This window comes from Geotrypetes seraphini, chromosome 19, assembly GCF_902459505.1.
Source record: "Geotrypetes seraphini chromosome 19, aGeoSer1.1, whole genome shotgun sequence".
Classification (NCBI taxonomy): Eukaryota; Metazoa; Chordata; class Amphibia; order Gymnophiona; family Dermophiidae; genus Geotrypetes; species Geotrypetes seraphini.
In genome coordinates this window covers 6,966,756-6,981,501 of record NC_047102.1, presented here as the reverse complement: position 1 = coordinate 6,981,501, position 14,746 = coordinate 6,966,756, and the positions used below count along the sequence as shown (strand labels likewise).

Genomic DNA, 14,746 nt, shown 5'->3' with positions numbered 1-14,746 from the left:
TCCTCTACTTTTCCTTTTAAAGGTTTTGCAAAAAAATGTTTCTATTTAAGATTGTGTTTGTATCAACCAACAAAGACAGATATAATATGCTATTTCATACCTTTAAAACCTGTAATTTTCAAATCTTTATTAGCCATGTTTGGTATTGAAATGTTTTCTTTATTACAGTCCTATAGACTTTTTTCATTCTCCATCACAAATATGCAGTCATGTGGTTTCCTTTTGACTCACCATATTTCACCACTAAAAGCACAATATTTTAGCAGAACTTGATTTACCGTAACTTCTTCTACTTGTCGCAGTGCCTCATAGCAAGTTGCATTCCAAATCATCAACATAAAAACTGACGGTCACTGCTCACAATGCTTCTAACAAAAAACAGATGCACTATGCATCATGCATGATGAAGTAGCATACTGGGAGCTCTCCAGGAAAGGAACACAATATTGAGCTCCTGCAAACAATTAATCCAATATTGCAAAAATCAAAACTACAGCAGAAGCATTAAGAGAAAAAGACAATCCTTATTTATGATCACACCATGTCACAGATCATTCTAGAGACAAATTTTTTAGTTAGTCCTAGAAATCTTTTATTGTAAAATATTAAAAGTAACAACGAGTAATTAGTCTTAACATTTTAGTAGGCCCCTCCCTTTTCTATTACAAAATCAGAATGGTTAGGAGCAAATTGAAGCAAGCCCTTCGAAAACTTCTTTGGCTTCAAATGCAGTCTCGCACCAGAAAATGAATTTTAGTTACCTTGCATAGAAATAACCAAACAAGCAAGTTTACCATTCAAAGTGTTCACATATGCAGGAATGGTAGATACTTGTTTGCAGTGCACAGAATAATAAAAGGAGTCTCAACTTCCTTTTCTAATTCATAGCTGTAATCTTTCCCAATTTCCTATGGGCTTGTATCATACTGGACACTCGTACTATTCTGTCCAGTGTACTTACCTACATTTCTGTAGCTGCATCTTAATTTACAAAATATGAAATAATTTGCTTTTCATCATATTCAAAATGGCATGTTGCTCCTAGCAATTATCTGTAGAACTGATCTTTTACATCAGTAACTAATCAAACCTCTGAGCAGAAAACTATGGAGCAATAAACTTCATCCCCAGCAGAAATCTTATTTCAAGGTCATTCCAAACACATGCAGCATGGATAGTTGAGATTATTATTATCAGTTTGATTATACTGAATTAGTTCAGAATATATGCCTTGCTATTACAAGTAATTAGGTAGATTTTTAACATTGCTGACTATATTCATTAAAATCATTTATACTTTCTTCTCTAGGGCTGGTCTCCGGATACATTTGTTTATGAAGGCAAAAATCACAAGTTAGAGTTTTCCTTTGCGCCCAGGTGAGTTGCATGTGGTGTGAAGGTTCTAACTGAATCCTTAAAATGAAAGAGAGAAACCACAAAAGCATGTTAGTTAACATCTATCTATTGTACTATAAAACTATACAGAGCCCTCATTCTACAAAAAACAATTTGAAGAGGCTTCTGATAAAACAAAGGCTTCCTTCTGCTCCATCAACTTCTAGCCTAAATTTATATTTTTATATTTTCTCTCAGATATGGCTATGGCACTACACATGCTTGGGAACCTACATCTATACCTACACGCAAGAAAACAAACTGGTTTGGCTGCATTTGTCATGTGCTGTGAAAATATGAAGGGAAATGGTAATGCAATCTCTTTCATACTGCTAATGAAAAGTCTTGTTGTAACAAGTGGCCTCGGCTGCCATCTGAGAGTCTATCAGGGACATAACCAAGAAAGGGCAATGCTGGTATTAGTCAGTGGCAATGATAATTAGTGCCTTAAAACATTTTGCTTTTAAAAATATTACATTTAAGAAAAACAACACATTCCAACAAGAAAACATTCTTTAAATTATGAAACAAATTAGAAAGAAAAGGAATTTCACTACTGTAGTGTGCAACAGATCTTTAAGGGAAAAAAGTGAGAATTCTGTATACCAGCAGTATGGAAAATAAATCTGCATTCGATCAAAAAGGAAGAGGAGAACAGAAAACCAAATCACAATACCACTACTCTTCTGAATTAAAATGTGGAAAAACTCAGAAAGCTGGAAGGAAAAAGCCTCAGAAACAAGTCATTGACACAATTGCTGTGTGTCTACGTGAACTTAAGGGCAATCACTTCACTGGCATTAAAAAAGCCAATCACCTGAATACCAAAATTTTAAACAAAATGAGCTTCAGAGACTTAAGTGCAACTCTAAATGTAAATGCCATTTATCAGAGCCACATTTCTTATCACAGGTGTTCATACCGCTTCTTGACGCAGCGGCTCCGATTGTGAAACAAGGCTCTTTTTGAGAATTCAGCTTTCCAGTTACAGATTTGACAGCCACTTTGAGGGATGTTCTCTGTCTGCAGTGGATTGCAGTTATTTTTGGAGGATTATAACATTTGGCTCAGATAAGCGACTCAACCGCATGCTCCGGTTTATTTTTCAAGGACTTTTGCCTACAGGGAAAGTATTGCTGTTATTGTCAATGAAAGCTTTATTTTCACCATAAGATTTAAGTGAGGGTTTTTGAAGAAAAGGTTTCTCATGCGTTGGAGTTTTTTCTGTTCTATTTCTCCCCACTTAATGATTGAGCCAATGATAAAACGCGGCTCTGATAAGCGGTCTGTACATTTTAGAGTTGAACTTAAGCCATTTTGTTTTTAAATTTTGATATTTAAGCTTATCTTAACAATACAGCAATTTTCAGCAAACTTTTGAATTTATTATAAATACTGGTTCATAAAGTTTAAGTTTGCTCTTGATTGAACTTTATTTTAGGATTAAGGAGTCTTCTAGCCCCCCTTCCCCCCAAAATCAGGTACAAAATGTGACAGCCAAATATAAAAGCTTATGTCTGGTAAACAAAACTCATCTGAAAATGTCCCAAGTCTTCTTGGTCTCAACAATGGTGGCTAGTGTTTTACCTTTTGCTGCATCCGGTGACATGGACCAATATTTGAATCGGCACTCACTATCTCAGTGCTCTGGGGCTTTATCCTTACAGTTTTTCAAGTTTTTCCACATTTTAATTCAGAAAAATGGTATTGTGATCATGTATAAAAAAATTTCCACCCTCATCCCAAGCACACAGCTGTGGAGTTCTGAACAAAACTAGAAACAGTCTATTTTTCATTGCAATCAAACTGCAACTGAATGATACAGCTAGGCAGACTAAATTTTATAATTTAGCTTAGCTCATTAGATCTAGAAATGCCAAGGGAAGTGCACTATGTATTTTTCCTCTAAGAGTTTACCATCTCAAAGGATTTGAAAGGTAATGGACAATAAAGTGACCTTCCTTATGTCATAAAGGAGGGGAAAAAGTGGGATTCAAAGCCTGGTTTCACAGGTTCACAGCCCATTTGTTTTTATTATAAGGCCACTGCTTCCCCTCATTGGTCTTTGCAGAGTTTCGATGAAGGATAGCTCAACTCAGGACAGAAACCACGGCCAGTGGGAAAACTTGATTCCACTAGTACAGTTCTGCTAAAAATCTACTAGAATATCAACACATGAACCAGTCTATTAGTGATAGACTCCGGAGTACTCTCCCAGAAGAGGTGGTGGAGACAGACTGTGTCTGAATTCAAAAGGGCCTAGGATACACACGTGGGATCTCTCGGAGAGAGAAAGAGATAATGGTTATTGCGGATGGGCAGACTAGAGACTGGATAGGCAATTTGGCCTTTATCTGCCATCATGTTTCTATGTTTCTGTGTATGATTCATGCAGAGCTCAGATGTGTTTAACAGCTCAATTATATTCCAGGAATAAAGTAATTGAAGACTAAACCATGAGTTCAAGACAAACCCCTTCCTTAGTCTCAGGCAATCAAATTAATATCATACATTAAAGTTATTCTTAAAATAAATAAATAAATAAAAAATACCTTTTTCTCAGCAGCAGAATTATATTTATCCAGCATTGCCTGGACAGAAAAACCATAGTCAGGGTGAACATCAGTGAACATTTTCACCTGCAAGCAGAGAAAGGCAGGGGGAAATATAATGCACCACTTAAAGCATGGTTCCTTAAAAATACCTTGGAAGATGTTTCTTAACATCTTTAAACACTCCCATCCAAATAAACAAAAATCAACCCCACTCTGAAAGCCCAGCTGAGTAGTGGATGGAGAGCTGGACTATCCAGATTTTTTTTTACAAATTGTCTGGATAGAAAACTGGGCTGTTTAATCCACTAAGTGGCCAGAGTTTATCCAGGTAACGGGGAGTGAAGGCAGCTGGAAACATCCATTTAGCGCCAATATTTGGCCACTAAACAGATGGGGCCGGATTCAGCAAATGGTGCTGGCAAGATCCACGCTGAACTAGTATTCTATAAAGGTGCTTGGTGCAGAGGTTCTAAGGTGTGAATGCATCACCTGGAAACACACCACCTTCTCCTGTTTTACATGTACTTCTGATCCCAGAAGAATCACCAGTAGAGTGAAAAGCTGCTTCATGACAGGGGCAATACTTCAAATTTTAATCTTCCTCATTGTGTCTTAAAACCAAAAAGAAACAGGAAGTTTGTTGAAATTTCCTATTTTGTTTTCAACAAGGGCATATCCGTGACTGCCACAATAAAGCTATTTTGCAGCCAAAACACTTTTTGGGGGTTTTGGGGGGTATTTTTGTGAGCGGGGGAGGAATTCATCAACAAACTGAAAGCGATTTCGTGCATGCTAACACAATATGTGCTAAATTGATTTTCACCCACTGATGAATTCCCCCCTTAATCCCCTATCCCTCTCCCTAAGGCCAGCTTTTAAGGCTATCACCAACCGTACTGAATTTCAAACTCTTATAATGCTGCAATTTTGAGCAAACAAAAATTTCTAATTCAAGATTCTTGCAAACACACCTATGGTATACATAGATTTCAAGCCTCCCCATCAGAATCCACACTAAGTTTTGGGGTTTTTTTTTGGAAAAGAGAATGTCCTTCCTCTTAACTGCTTAGCAGGTCTTTCTGTACTAACCACCTTAATTTTAAGCTGTTACCTTTAGGAAAATATTCAGCTGAATTTAATTGGCTAAATTTTCTGTTGAATATTCTTCTAAATCTAGCCAATCAAAAGTTAGGCATTACCTGGCTAAAATATCTTTAAAAAAATCCGAAAACCTACCAAACGATCCTTCCCTTCTATCTCTGCAGGGCTTCCCTTCTCCCTCTTTCTACCCAAAAATGTAACTGCGTGACAGCAGTCCCTTTCCCTCCCACTGTAAGTGATTCTGTTCCCATCCCCAAAATGAGAGTGATAGCAGGGGAGTCTCTATTTTGGACAGGATAGTGAGGAGACTCCCTTGACAACATTCCCCTCTTTTGAAGGCAAACAAGCAGTCTTGACAGTGGAGGCAAAGGGTGAAGATGGAGGACCATCATGCAGCTTAACATTTTCCCATATTTACAGCAGAGAGAAGGGTTGAAAAGGTTAAGCTGCCAGGGACAAGATACTTTTTAAATTTTGTGAGGCTTATTCCAAGATATTTAGCTGGACAGTGCAGAATATCATTGTGCCCAGCTAAAGGCATACTAATTCCTTTTCAGCAAATATATTTTGCCCAACCTATGGATATGGATTTTAGATTTTATTACTTGCCTTTTACAAATCTGAGCTCAATGCAAATTACAAGTCAGGTGGTAACACTTATTTCTCTGCCTCGGGGTGATAGAGCTGCACCTGAGGCAATGGAGGATTAAAAATTGCACAAGAAAAGAATTCAGTAGGATAAAAGTGTACGCACAGGGTATAGGGGGAAGTGGATGGGACTTGCATACTGTCTTTTTGTGGTTACACATTCAGAGCAGTTTACACATATATGCTTAGCTGGTATCGTATTCTGGCTGAACAACTGGTAGATTTTTAGAGGAAGATTATTTTGTACCTGGGGCAGGGATTAAGCGACTTGCCCAGGGTCACAAAAAGCAGTGGTAGGACTCGATCCCACAACCGAGGCAGCAGCTGGACCACTCTTTTAAAAGTTACCCAGATGACCTTTGAATATTGATCTCAAATGATATTAGGAAGATGGACAGTCACAGAAGCCTTCTTCTCTTCAAAGAAAATAGGACATAAAAAGTAATCTAAAGATTTTATTAAAGTCAGTAACCCCTCTCTCACCGCTCTCTTCTGAATGAAGAGTTGAGCATCTTTAAGGTGGCTGGCAATGTTGTCACAGAGCCTCTTGCGTGCGTTCTCCTTCAGCACTTTGGTATAAAATGCACGCACCTACAGTAGGTGTTCAAAATAAATTAAACAGTCATTTCTGAACTTCCTCTACACAACCTTAATGTAAGCAGAAAACATTCAGAATCGCCTTAATCAAACTCAGACAAGTAAATATAATGAAGCAATTCATTTTTTCTGTACCGGTGGAGTGTGTGCAAGCTTTACAGTACCCATATTTTAACATTTTTAATTCAATTTCAATTTGTTTATAAGCACATTTTTTGGGTCTACAGTTTAATATCGGCTACCAAGTTAGCAAATGCTATTACCATTGATATGCATAAAATGGGACTTGTGGTAAAATATATATCTTAGCAGTATTAGCACAGGCCAATACAGAAGCACTTGTTAGTGACTAAGCTGCAGCAAAAAGTAGTCTCAGTGTGCCCTTACGTGGATCTTCCCCTACGCACGAAGGCCATTTTTTGGCTGCAGGAGTAAATGGCCAAATTTCCAATTTCCCATTAATGGCCTCACACTAATGTAACTATGAAAACGTTTTGTAGATGGTCGGGACTCATGTACTAATTTGAATTCTTAGGACCAATGATTGAGCCTTAACTTGTTAAACTTATATGCTACACATGGAGGTCCTTTATTTTCCCCTTTTTCTTTTTCAATTTAATTACTGCTACTAATTACCTGTCCATTGAATAATTCTGTGTCACTCAAACATTTAATTTTTTCTAAATAGTCTGGAAAATACAATCAAGCTAGTAATACCAGTGGTGTATCAAGGGCGAGGCGGGTGGTCTGCCCCGGGTGCAGGGAGCCAGGGACTTCAAGAGTGGTCACAGGTCTATGGGTCTGCTTACACGTGGCCATCCGCTCCACCAGTCCTCGTTCCCTCCAACATCAACTTCCTGTTCCGAGGCAGGAGACTGGCAGAGCCGACGGCTGAATGCAAAGGGTGCTCCGCCCTGGTTTCTTTCCCTGCCAACTACACTACTGGTAAATACAGTTATTCCTTCAACTAAAATCAAATACCCATTTAATAAAATTACTTCCGTTAAAGACCTATTTTATAGGGCCGTGTACGTTTCTGTAAGAATCAAGATGCCTTTATATTTTTTTATTACTACAAACCCAGCTACGTTTTCCTATAGTGACAGTAGCCTTTCCAAAGAGACGCAGAGAGGAGCCAAGTGGCACCTCAGGAATAGAATCCTTCAGGTTTGAAAGTTCATGGTAGAACCAGTGCTCTGCCAGACCACTTGTGAAGTAGCACCTTTTGCTGTTTGCCCCCATCTGCCAATTACCTGAGTAACATTATCTTCGTCTTCACTTCTATAGCGGGCAACATCTGCTGAACAATTAAAGCTATGCTCCTTAACTTTAGGCTGATTCTCTGGAGCACTGAAACTGTTTGGATAATAATTTGGAGCACCACCTTAAAATGAAACATCAGAACAGCAGCTTAATGTTACAGAATAAAATTCAAGGGCTGAAATAAAATGAGTACATGTAAAAAAAGCATTTCTGACATTTTTGAATATAACCCTTGTTCCTTTGCTTGCACTGAAATATTCAGCTTGCATTGACCAAAAGTCCCAAACTCCCTCAAATTTCTTGATGTGGCCATACAGAAAATAAAGGAAATTGATTCTCTTTGTTAATACCCCAGGAATTACAGACAACTAGAATATAAGGCAGTCAAAATCACATCCTTATTTACAAGTCCAACAGTTGAAGCTATTTGCTTTATTAATATATGTGAAATCAATTCACTAAATTATTTTTGGCTTTGCTATCTTATTTTGTAGTGTAATTGATTTTGTTAATTTTGATATCCTGCTCTGAACTCTGGTTTAGGGAAAAAGTGGGTTATAAAAAGATTAAAATAGCATGTCTAAATTGTATAGTCTTCCAATATTTCACAAACTAAAAGGTCCTTTTACTAGAGCTGACAACACAGGCTGGCATGTAAATACTCCAAAAACCCATAGGAATTGATTGTAAATTAAAGCATTTGCCGCATGGCACTCTGCTGCGCAGCTTTATAAAAGGGAGGTGGGGGGAGATGATTAAGTTTTTAGTGAATCCTAAGGACCATGCTTGGCCTTCCCCAATTGGTACCTTTTTAAAGTTAGTTATCATGCTTTTGGAATGAACAGATGCATTAAGTACTAAAATGTAAATTAATAAGAACATTCAATTCAAGATATAATCAGTAAAAGAAAGCTTCTGACCCGTAAAGTGTATATCAATCACATAAAAGAGAAGTCCACAAGCCATTGAGATGGCTTGGGGAAAAACCATTGCTTATTCCTAGGATAAACAGCACAAAATCTATTTTACTACTCAGGATCTAGCTAGGTACTTGGGACCTGGGTTGGCTTGATGGACCTTCGGTCTGTCCCAGTATTGCAGCTCTTATGTGAGGCAAGTGTAGGACAATCAAGCCATTGTGACATCACTGATGAGGCTGGCTCTCAGGCATTGGTGGAATGAGGCATTATGACATCAGTCTCAGCTCTGGAATATTGCTACTCTTTGGGTTTCTGCCAGGTACTTGGTATCTGGGTTGGCCACTGTTGGAAACAGGATACTGGGCTTGATGGACCTTCAGTCTGTCCAGTATAACAATTCTTATGTTCTTATAAAATCTGTACCTGAAGCCTAATATAGCAGTCTGAAGTTGGTTATTTAGTCTTGATGATGGGTGTACTCCATAATGCACCCTCCCCAAACACACACTAAACATTTTAGATGTAACAAAAATATGTTACGTTACCTTGGTTGTCATATATGCACATGGGTCCATCCCTCTGATAGTTGGCCACACGAGCTCTGTAGGGGCAGTTTACTGGAATCTGTAGATAATTAGCCCCTAGGCGGTGTCTGTGAGTATCTGGATAGGAGAAAAGGCGACCCTGGAAAAAAAGGATGATTTCATGTGTGTGAGCAAAGTGATATATTTTTATGTACCTGAAGATATACAAATTTAATTAAGAAGCTGTTTTTCCTTTAACCACATTGCATTCTAACCCTTTTACAGGGTCTGTGGAGCTACAGCTGGATAAATAAAGCCAATCAAAGGCAAAGCAGACTTCACATTTCTATTGTTTAAAATGCAGTTCCATGTGCCATATCACACCTTTCTTCCTCTGCGCAGCTAGAGGAACCTATGAGCAGAATTTAAAACAGCATCAGAGACTTGGCTGAAGTTCTAATCAAATCATACATTGTTTCTACCAAGAAGACTGTGCCCATCTCGAGAAACACCACTGCAGATTCCTCATCCAAGACCCCCAGCTATGATCTATTTGTCAACTGCTCTGCCCACTAATGGAAAAAAAGATGGAAAGAGTATACAGAAAATTTATACAAACAAGGTAATGAGACATTGGGGAAATGGAACTGAAAACTGAAGCCAAAGAAGGACCAAATATTTTAAAAGAAGTCATAGCAGCGATTAAAGCTTTATAAAAAAAAACAAAAACAACAACTAGTCATCTGTATCGGTGGTATTCCAATTGAATTAATATAAGGCTCAGAAGGAGCTATCATGGCCCTCACTCGACTGTCAACAGATTTGAAAGGAAAAAACATGGCCAATCAATTAGAGAAGATCACTGTTCATACCTATACCAAAGAAAGGTGACACCAAGGACTAACTACAAAACAATTGCATTAATTCCACATGCCGTCAACAAAACATAAACAAAAACGAAGATCATGAACACGGAAAATGATGAACATTTTGAGCTTGGAAGGCGATAGAATAGAAGTGGTAAAGGATTTCAATCTCCTGGGCTCTTTTGTAAACAAAGCAGCAGCTAGCAGGCAGGAAATACTCTGCAGAATAGAATTTGGTTGCTCTTAAATGAAGGCTCTCGACAAAGTATTCAAAAGCAAGGAGGTAAAACTCCAAAGATCAGACTTGTCCACGCACTCATTTTCTCAGTGCTCAGTTACAGATGCGAAAGCTGGACACTACGGAAACAAGACAGAAAGAAGATTGATTCATTTGAGCTTTGGTGCTGGAGTATTTTAGGCATGCCATGGACTGCCAGAAGAACCAACAAATCAATTCTGGATGAGATCAAACCGCCTATGTCACTTGAAGCCCAAATGATGAAGTTATGACAGTTATTTTGGTCACACCATCAGAAGAGAGATCACTGGAGAAGGACATCATGTTTGGAAAGATTGAAGGAACCAGGTGAAGAGGGCAACCTGGAATCAGATGGCTGGACATGTTGAAACCAACCATGGGAATGAAGCTGGAGGACCTTTCTGGACTAGCACAAACCAATTTCTTTTTAGATCCGCAATTCATCAAGTCGCTAGGACTCAAGCGTGAGTCGATGGCACGTAACAACTGTCCACTAAAACAGTCATGAGCTACAAGACTTCCAGATACAGTGGCCGGCAAGGCCAAAACTACAATTCTGAATGAATGTTTTAACAGGGCTCACATGTGACAAATTTTCAGCACTACTCCATCTTTCACCGAGACAGTCATTTTCTTCGTAACTGCAGACACTAATGCATCCACCTTGAAGAGGCAAAATCTTTCTCTTGTCATATTTGGACTAACAGCTGAAAATCAGAATCCAGCATCTGCCATTTTACCTTAATCATTTTGCTGATCGCCCTGTACATTTGAAAGCTTCTGCAGACTTTCTAATGCCTTTTCATGAGATGTTCAGTCTTGTTGGTCTAATTGGTCCTCCGATATCTTCAGAAACTTCCAAGAGGAATCAAATAGGACAGCTTATTCTTCTGAATAATCTGCCCACCGTGATGTCTTTCTCAGACAAACCCTGGTCCTCTAGCACTTCTACCACAGAGTTCACTAAATCACTTGATTCCTGGGAAGTACTTTCATCCAAGTTATTGGTGAAAGCTGTGACCTCTTCACTTGTGAATGGCCCTTTAAGTCTAAAGGTCTGCTGCATCAGGATAAACTTTATACAAACATACACAAAAGGCTAAATATGGTGCAAGGAGGAATTATATAAAGGGGGGAATCCTTCTAGGCCTCCTCACTGTTACCAGGCTAATCTAGACTGTACAGGAGCTCATCTACCATCTGCTGTAGGACTGAGTAATTCTGGCTGGTTGCAGATTACTCAAGACCTTTTCTAGGATGAAGGTATGAACCAGTAGTTTCCAATCTACATCTACTGGCAGGAAAACATACCAACACATTTGGAAAGAGGATTGGGGAAAAGCATTTGGGAACAATTCAATGTGTCTTTATTCATTCAGAGATTTGATAACTATATTTCGAATTCAGACCAACTGCAAGTTGTCCATAATCTAGCCAGTAAACCTAACCAAAGTGGCCTGAATTTGGTGAGGATGGTACATTTGTCAACACAATCACAATGAAAAGGCACCCTAAATTCATGGCCATGAAGAGATTGGGCTCCATCATGTTATAATTTGTCTGTTACTTTTTCTTATCTTTTATTTCCAAATGTTTCTTGCATGTCATGCACAATGACAAAAAATAAAAAATTTAAAAAAATCCACATAAGCTAAACTAGTAGTTTCTTGAAAATGGAACTCTCGATATTATTGTAAAAGTTTTCTATTCAAATCATGGTAGTGAAAAATCATATTTAAAAAGGCCTAGACATTATGCTAAGTTGATTTAAAAAGCCACTCTTATTATCGACATTGGTAGCTATACCTCTCAAGTCTGCAACAGCTTAAGGAATCTTGCCAAGTGACAAAATTTAGGAGATTTGGATTGAGAAAACTGTCTTACTTGCAGCATCTTGTCAGGACTTGGTTCAATGCCTGGTGGCATGTTGCTTGGATCAAAGGCTAATTGCTCAACCTCTGCAAAGTAATTGACCGGGTTTCTGTTCAAAACCAGTTTACCCACAGGGATGAGAGGATAATCCTTATGAGGCCAGATCTGGAACACAAATACACACCCTGCTAAAGATATATGGTAGAGCCACCTGAAAAGAAATGTTATGAAGAAGACAAAATTTCTTAAAAGTATATTCACAAGAAGCAGCTGAACTGAAGGAGCAGAAATGGAGTTTCTTGGAAAGTGTTCTTGCACAAGAATTTTTTTTCCCAATGAACACATGTTTGTGAACCTCAACATAGTACGTTCCCTCTGCTGTGGTCCTGCCCCTCCTCTGATGTCAGGGGCAGGATCATGGCAGTGGGAATCTGCTGCTGAGGATGACGGTAGCCTACAAGGATCGCTACAGCACCAGCAATCCTCTCTGCAAGCTGAGGTAATTATCTGAAGGTACAAGCTGGAGGCTAGGGGGGAAGCCGGAGGACTCTGCAAAGAGCGGGCAGCACTAGTACAGACCGCGGGCCACAAAATAGTATCTGGTGGGCCGCGAGTTTGAGACCACTGAATTAGGGGTTGTTTATTTTGAGAAAATTTAAAGTATGATGTGTTAGTATTTTAAGGTTAGGGCATGTTTAATTATGTTTGGGGGGGTTTATATCCCTCAGATTTTGATATACCACCGTCATCAGGGAGACCCAACATGACCAGTTTTTTGGCGATACACCGCCTTCTTCAGAGGTCAAATACCTTACTTGAAATAGAGAGGAATTCTAATATCCAAAGTACATACACTTATCAGCGTCCAAATCACATCTGAGTCCAGCATTCAAAAGTGAAAACTAGTTCAAAACATGGCTGTAAAATTAACGGGGTCAAGTAAATATGGCCATACGTCCCCCCTTTTTGCATGAAGAACATATCCTATGGTTTACTGGTAGCCAATCTTTCAAAATCATGTCACTCAGGCTTTCAGGATAACCACAATGAATATTCATGAGAGATCTGAGTGCAGTAGAGGCAGTGGATGCAATGCTCTCTCATGAATATTCATTGTAAATATCCTGAAACTCTGAGTGGCTGGGGTGCCTCCAGGACCAGGATTGGGAACCACTGCACTAATTCTTATTCCTCTTGTCCCAGGAGCCAGACTTGGGGAGGCGGGGGGGGGGGGGGGCAGAGAATGTTTAGCCCTGCAATTGCTGGATCTGTTGTGTGGTAATTTTGGTCTCTCTCTCTGTCCTATTCTAATATGTAGCCCAATGTAGTTCCCCTTTTTCCCCTATATGACACTATCATATCATATGTGAGAGACTGAAAACCCACCTTTTTGATATAGCCTTCAATCCATAACCCTACTCCCCAACCTAGTCACCAGATTAACCCTTCCCTTTAACTGTATCCATGCCATCCTATTTGTCTGTCTTGTCTGTTTAGATTGTAAGCTCTTTCAAGCAGGGACTGTCTGCGACTCTCTACACAGAAATAATAGCAGTAGTAGTGGTATCATAGTATATCAAATAAACCTGAAATTTAAATGCTGCTGAATACCTCCCTCTTCAGGTGCTCTGCGGGATTTAACCAGGCAAGAAACTCTATGGTCCAGTTATATCATTTTGAATAATTGAGACCTTTTAATTTTATTTGAGAACTCAATTATACCAAATCAGATCACATTTTGATTTACCTTAGTTAGATCAAATGGGTTAAATGGAAATTTCTCTGCTTGCTCAAAGGTCATGACCTGGATGTAGAACGTCCAAGATGGAAAGTTTCCTTTGGCAATAGCTTCATAGAGGTCACGGATTCCATAATCAGGGTCACTGAGTACCAATTTATTGGCTTCTTCGACAGGCAGGTTTTTGATACCTTGATCAGTCTAGAAGCATAAAAAGTTAACACATTAAGGACCATGCATAGATGACGCTCGTAGACCTTCTAAAAAACTGCCCAACAGAGAAACATTAAAAGGTATGGAAATACATAAAGTGAAGAGAAATATTCTAACTTTTAATAAGTTCTGATATGTTGCAAAAATTGGCACAAGTTAAAAATATTAACATTTGCTCATATTTTAAGATGTATCCCTTGGGGGAGGAAAGCTGACCATCCCAGGCAAAGCATATCCCTATATACTAAGGACACTGAGATGGTGTAGAGAAATACTGAAATCAGTATTGCACTCTTTCAAGTAATGCTCAAAGGCATTTATAGCATTATTAGAGTTTGGGTTCAATAAATCTCTGCTCCAGATAGTTTTATCAATTAAGTAGATATCTTAAGCAACAAGACGACATGGCTTGTTTAAAGTTGCGAGTGTCTGTGGAGAATGCAAGATCTGAACCCTAGTTTATCCGGCTCTTTCTTCAACAGTAATGCAACCAGCTGAACTATGTTCAAGAAGCAATCCACGTGGACCTTCAATAGGTTTTCAGTCTTCAGAACTACTTTCTAACATAGCTTACTTGCATTCCAGTTTCAAAATATATTGTAATTATTAAACCTGAGCAATGTTTAAACATTGCTATTCCTCTGTTACTCATTAAGCAGCCAAGTAAAAGATCTGTTCAACCCATTGTTGCTAAATTATTGATTAGATTGTATAACAAAAAACAAACAAAAAAAATCCTTAGAATTTTACACTGATACATTCAAGGCTTAGAAGCATACCAATATTTATAGTAAA

The 14,746-nt window shown here is 38.7% G+C and overlaps 1 protein-coding gene across 1 annotated transcript in view; it reads right to left on the bottom strand.

The window, feature by feature from the left end:
- Positions 1-567: 567 nt before the first annotated feature.
- LOC117352212 (catalase-like) overlaps positions 568-14,746 on the bottom strand; it is a 33,595-nt gene continuing 19,416 nt past the window's right edge. Inside the window, exons 7-13 of the mRNA XM_033928501.1 lie at positions 13,748-13,939; positions 12,013-12,165; positions 9,025-9,163; positions 7,550-7,680; positions 6,183-6,290; positions 3,948-4,034; positions 568-1,413 (exon numbers count right to left, since the gene is read on the bottom strand). Coding sequence (XP_033784392.1) covers positions 1,348-1,413; positions 3,948-4,034; positions 6,183-6,290; positions 7,550-7,680; positions 9,025-9,163; positions 12,013-12,165; positions 13,748-13,939 — 876 coding nt within the window. The 3' untranslated portion in view covers positions 568-1,347. The remainder of the gene's footprint in view (positions 1,414-3,947; positions 4,035-6,182; positions 6,291-7,549; positions 7,681-9,024; positions 9,164-12,012; positions 12,166-13,747; positions 13,940-14,746) is intronic.